Source organism: Zootermopsis nevadensis, unplaced genomic scaffold, assembly GCF_977971745.1.
Source record: "Zootermopsis nevadensis isolate Lab colony 2312 unplaced genomic scaffold, Znev_1.0 Znev_ptg000023l, whole genome shotgun sequence".
NCBI lineage: Eukaryota > Metazoa > Arthropoda > Insecta > Blattodea > Termopsidae > Zootermopsis > Zootermopsis nevadensis.
Genome location: NW_028259155.1, coordinates 1,661,288 through 1,667,353, shown reverse-complemented (window position 1 = coordinate 1,667,353; position 6,066 = coordinate 1,661,288). Strand labels below are relative to the sequence as shown.

The 6,066-nt window shown below is 35.6% G+C and overlaps 1 protein-coding gene across 5 annotated transcripts; it reads right to left on the bottom strand.

Annotated features, from left to right (window-relative positions):
* LOC110834972 (coiled-coil domain-containing protein 77) lies at positions 1 to 5,643 on the bottom strand. 5 transcript variants are annotated; one of them, XM_022074707.2, is made up of 8 exons: positions 5,316 to 5,643; positions 4,696 to 5,188; positions 3,458 to 3,620; positions 3,194 to 3,350; positions 2,825 to 3,050; positions 1,697 to 1,928; positions 741 to 857; positions 1 to 453 (listed from the first exon to the last, which is right to left on the bottom strand). In XM_022074707.2, the coding sequence occupies exons 1-8, from the start codon at positions 5,353 to 5,355 to the stop codon at positions 133 to 135; spliced, it is 1,749 nt and encodes a 582-aa protein (XP_021930399.1). In that variant the 5' UTR covers positions 5,356 to 5,643; the 3' UTR covers positions 1 to 132. The 5 variants fall into 5 exon arrangements, with proteins under 5 accessions (XP_021930399.1, XP_021930403.1, XP_021930404.1 ...); XM_022074711.2 differs by having other exon boundaries at positions 4,696 to 5,185; positions 5,353 to 5,640; XM_022074712.2 differs by having other exon boundaries at positions 4,696 to 5,185; positions 5,377 to 5,640.
* Between the last annotated feature and the right edge of the window lie 423 nt (positions 5,644 to 6,066).

Genomic DNA, 6,066 nt, shown 5'->3' with positions numbered 1-6,066 from the left:
CACATTTTGAGATAAATCTTTATTATATCATATTAAATTCTGCTTAATTGTAATATTATATCTCATACAGCAATGTCAGGCACAGAAAATTATCGGTAGTTTTACAAGAAATAAAAACCGTACAGTCATTCCTTATACTGCACAATCTCTAATACTAGTTTCAATTTCTTCAACTTTTCTCTTAATGTCCCTTAACTCTCGTTCAAGTTGTTGTGACTGTGTCCTTGTTTCTCTGGCTGCTAAGAAAAGGTCATTATTTGTAGGATAAGACGCCTGAGGAGACACCTGTTTGCGGAAAAATTTCTTAACATTTTTCTCTATATCTTGTAGGCGTCCTCTTAAAATTTTTATATCACTGCAGAAACCTTCTGCTTCCAACTTCCTGCGACGATCTAGGTCATTGTACTTCTTTTTCAAGTATGTCACTTGTCCTGCCAATTTCTGTACTTGTTCCTGTAATGTGAAGAAATGCTTTTAAGTGTCTGGTATAATTTTTAATCACTCTCATGTCAGTTAAACCCTGATGTGCATTATCTCCATCAGTTCATTTGCCACATTTTCTTTATGAAAATGCTACTTTCAATTTTCCCCAGCACTTCTGACATTTTGAAACCTCAATCTGCTGACTTAATCCAAGTCGTCTTCAGATTACATCAAGTACGATGGAGATAATATTTATTTCATTTTGAATCTAATACCCCATTACCATGTGATTAACTACGATACAAATAACTTCTTACCCGGAACATTTTCTTGCTGATGTCCAATTGTTCTCTAAGCTTTGCAGCCTCTTCATTTAACTGTATATATTGTTCTTGATACATGGAAACTAAATTGTCTCGTTCCTTCAGTTGATCCTGCGCATAGAGAAGAATCTTTATTCATTAAAATTGTTAGTAAGAAGTTTCACAATGAATTTATCTTGAAAACAAAAACGGAATAAAACCTTTAAATTGCAAACCTTTCGGACACTGCTGTTAATAAGTTCATCATATTTAGACTAAATTCCGTCTTTGTATGGTGCCTGGCTAATTTCTGTGCTAGTAACTGGTTTTAATTCAAACTCAGCCTACCATTTTAAGTCCAGCAGTTAACTAAACATTTGAAGGTGAATTTTATAACAGTTTGATATATCCTGAGTAAAAAATTCATAAAGTTGTACAGCAGAAGTGCAACATGATGCTCTCTTTTGAAGATTACCATTCCGAGATGAAATGAATGGGATAATTCTTTTATGTAACGTGCACTTTTCTTTTACTTATTTATGCTTTAACAGTCAGTCAACAGGTCACATTACACAGAGTAGAATTGTGTGTTTATTAGCAAACGTTCATTCCATTGTACAAGCCTCATTACTACACCATCACGAAACAATCTTAAATATCCCATTTCTGACATAAGTGAAAAAAAATTTACATTTTCCTAAGATTTCATACTTTTACATAAAGAAGAGGAACTTTTTAACCCGGATTTCCTGAAAACCCTTTGGGCTGAACTGTTAACTCTTGCTGGCCTTATAGATTGCCTTACACAGCTTATTTATGAATATTTCTAGTGGTCTACATGACAGTTGAGGAGCAACAAGACACTTTGTACATGTAGATCGAAATCGCCCAACATAGTGCTTGCAGGTAAAAACATCTGGTGTACATTACACAATGCATGTATATTAATGTAACTGCAAATATTATTTCACCTTTAAATGATCAACCTGTGCACAAAGTTGTTGACTGGATTTCAGTTTCAGACCATTGCCACTTTCTGATGCAGAAGGATAAAACTCTCCTATTATCTCTTGGCATAATTCCAAATTCTGTAATAGTCTATTCTTTTCAGTAATCCAGTTGAGTTCGTTAATACCACTGTCTTTTTTAACTTTAACCAGCTCTTTTGTAACATCACACAACTGATCTTGGGTATCTTTTAATCTGAAAGTAACAACAAAAAAGTTCCATCTACTGTCAGCATTAACACACGTTCAATTTCTTGAATGCGGCATCATATACTGTAATTAATACCAGGAAGAATATTCAGAGTGTTACAATTCAACACAACGATATTCTCTGGATCAACTAATAAGACACAAAATACTGTTATTCATTAACAATATACATAATTAAAGAATGCACGAAACCAAATACATAAAATATTTTTACATTAAATGGAATTAAGGATTAATGAATAAGAATGTTTCACGATGACTCTATACTTTTAAACAAATGGAGTCACCATCCTGTAGCCACAGATGTGGCTACATGTACCTGTTGGAGGCATGCAGTATTCAAATGAGCTCCAAGAGTTCATTTTCCAGAACTTTATCAATTTTCTGCAGCATACATAGTTTTATGCCCATCTTTTTGTCAAGATTTTATACAGCTAGGAACTATGAGAAGACTTGAAATACTGGCAACGGACACAGAAGAATACATTTAATTCATGTTATTTCATGCATCCAATATCAATGCAAATTACTCCCAGAAATAAATAAAGAAGACTGGAAACTGCAGTATTTTGAAGGCGGTGACAGTAAACTGCTAGGATGCCATTTCAGCAGAGAGATGTGCTGTATTACTGATAATTTCCTGTGTACAGTTTATGAAGTATGAAGAACAGGAGAGGATAAAAGTACTGCCATTTGCAAAATCAAAGTAAATTAACAGGAAAGTACAGGCATAACACGCGTACTATTGCCATCTCATTAGAATTTGCCATTTTGGGTGCAATTCCATATAACCTTGACTACATTATTGTTAATATTTTGGTGTCTTATATTCAATCATTACACTGTATGTTACTTCAACAAGTGTCAATTAGGTAACTTAACCTTTCAGAAAGAACAGAAACTTGGTCCCCAAGTCTCTTTTGTTCCACACTTCTTTCCTTCCAACTAATTTCTCTGTCTTTTAAGAGCGAGAGCACTTGATTCCGATGAATCTTAAAACGTTCTTCCAACTGAGCAGAGAGGGCGGTGGCCTCTTCACAGCCTCCTTTTGGATCAAGATGACCACTGACACCAGCTAAATTGTTACTTGTACCTTGTTTTAATCTGCCTGCAAAACATCAAAGTCCTCTTGAATTGTTTTATAACGTCTCTCACCGAGATTACGGAACCAACATATCTGAGCTCAAATGAGAGCCAACAAGTGGAAATGCCCACTGCCTTACATATATCAGAGGCAAATAAGGAACTTACCATTCATATCTCTTACATTGTGATTAAATTGCGATCGTTCTACCCGAGGTACAATTCTGTGCTGAGGAAGAGATGAGAGATATAATACATCATGTTCAGTCATACGATTCAGTGATAACAGGAATGCAATTTTTTTGTGATCCTCTGCCGCACGTATCTGTAGTGCAATGAAATAAAATCTCTTGGTAAAATTATTACTGGAAGCAAATCAACAAAACTTTTCCTATATGTGAAACCACAAAATATTCGTCATAATAAATATACCTGCAACCTATCATTTTCACTGTATAAACGCAGGACTTGTTCACGTTCCTGCTGCATATAAACTTGAAGGTCACTGACTGTTTTCTGCAATTTGGATACTTCAGAATTACGACGTTCTAAATCTTTCTGTGATTGGAAATTTAAATTGCTTATAGATTGGCATCTGCAAATGTAAATAAAACAAATTAAATATGGTCATCATAATACATTTGTGTTCCACCATATTCTACCTCTCATTGCCAAGTTCCACAAGAGGATTCTGGCACTTGGGGCAGCCTCAGAACTGTGTGCTGCCGAGAGCAAGTACTTATACTTATCAATGTGGGACGACCACTGGGGTGATTTAGTGACAGCATCTCCCAGAACTATTCTGCATACGCTTGCAAATTAAAATCGTCAATGCAAATCATTATCATACTGCAGCTTATACTTGGCTAAATTATCCTCACTAACATCATTCTGTACAGCGATTCCAAACTTCTTATGAAGGCTTGACATTTCCCTTGAAGTGTTTTCCACTGTAACCACATATGGGGCTGTAGTGATGTGAGTCCGAAAAGCCGCAGCTGTGATCAACAAACATGCTCTACATTGTGATTTCTACCATCAGAATCTGATGGGTGTAAAACTGTCACGTGAAAAGGAATACTGCCCATCTGATTATGTTACATAAGAAGCAGTCAGAATCATTACCAACATCAAACTGAATGCCAAGTAATTGAGAGTGTTTCAACAACTATGCTAAGACATGACGGGATCATGACAGCTAGTCTCTCACATCAGACCATTAAAAATGTGCTTTAGTAAATAAAAATGGGCAAACTTAACAGTCATCTACAGTATATTTGGTGTCTGAAGGCATTGGTACATAAACTGACATCACACTTAATAATGGATATGAAAAAACGGAACTTCAGCTCACACACAGAAGTTCAGATATTTAAATACTCTGCAATATTATGTCTGCAGATTTGTTTAGTAATAGACAGTGACTAAGTAAACAGTCCTATGTCAAGTTATATTATATAGCATTCAAATGTAAGCTACAAATTATAGAAAAGGTGTATTTCGAGGAAGTTAAAGCAGATAATTCCAGGCAATGTTCAAATCAGATATATGGCAGAATATGGAAATGGAGTGCCAATTTATATTCTGAAATAAGAACAAGGTGTGGCAAGTTATTCTACTGATGTGTAGTTCTTAAACGAACTGTGTGTTTAACTAACTAATATACATACTGATCTACTTTCTCCATCAGGTCTTGATAATCATTATTCAGTTGCAAAATTTTTTTTCTATAATGCAATAGTAGTTCCTTTGTTGGTGTTAAATGCTCAAGTTGTTCTATTGTTGGAACTTTTGTAGCATCATGTTGATAGGAATCTTGTCCACCCAGTGACTTGTCCACACGGCCAATGTGCCTCACTCCTGGTTCAGAGTTTCTTGTATTTGTGACATCATGATGACTGTTTGGATTCCTTACTGTGGGGAAATTTGGGGCAGAGGACTGCCCTCTACTCAATATCTTGTTACCAGCACACTGGTGGGATACTGTATCAGGTTCTGTCATGTTTTGCTGTCCATCCACATCAATGAATTTCATACTACAACTGGTTTTAGTCTTCATTGGTAGGTTAGTGCCACCTTGAAGCGGTGCATATCCACGCATGTTTGATTTATTTTTCTCACTATAACTTGAACCCCTACCTGCTTCCATTCTGTACAAGACTGCTAGAAAATATGAACAAATTTGAGGTTAATTCTAGGTCATTCCCTGTTCAACATTACAAACAACCTCAACTGAATTTCATTTGTAATTTATTATATTTAATCTGAAACTATGTCGATCAATCTTTACAAATATAAGTTGGCCGGTTTCGCTCTTCATATTTTACCATTAAAGCCTTCACAATACTAACACCATTATTCAAACATTTCAAATCTTGTGGACTTTCGTTGAGAATCAAGGTCCGCCTACGGTCACAGATAATTAAACTATCGTTAAAGAATGCTCAACATGATTGTGTACAATTCTCGTTATTAACTTAACAGACTGGCCAAATTAATTCGAAATACAAGTAATGATAAGAAGCTTGAGTCGTTTGTGTAATATTATAGAGCATAAGGAGTTTCAGTATACATAAATGTGCTGACATAAACAGGTGTGCAAGACGTAGCCGTAACACAGATAATAAAAACTTTTCCTTAAATAGAAGTAAACAATTATTAAGAACGCCACATATAATTTCCCTACAACTTCGGAGAACAACGTATGTGGAAGTTTTAGAAGAAATTCTGAAAGACTGGAATCGTAATCAATTGATACAAATAGCATTTGGGACTGCAGCATAGAAAGAAGCACGAGTTCCTGTCCAATTATCCTGTTTTAAAGAGAGGTGGAAGTCCGTCAAAACATTTTATTTATTCATATCCAGAACTGCTATGGTCGCCAAGTGACTTTTTAATTCGACGCTCGGAGTTCAAATGATAAGCAGGAAACAGGGCTATATTAGTACATCCAAGCTGGGGCTTCCTATGTCATAGACATAGGGGAAGAGCGGGAAATGATCATTACAATCCCGGTGATAGTGCAGTATTCTGAAGTTAGA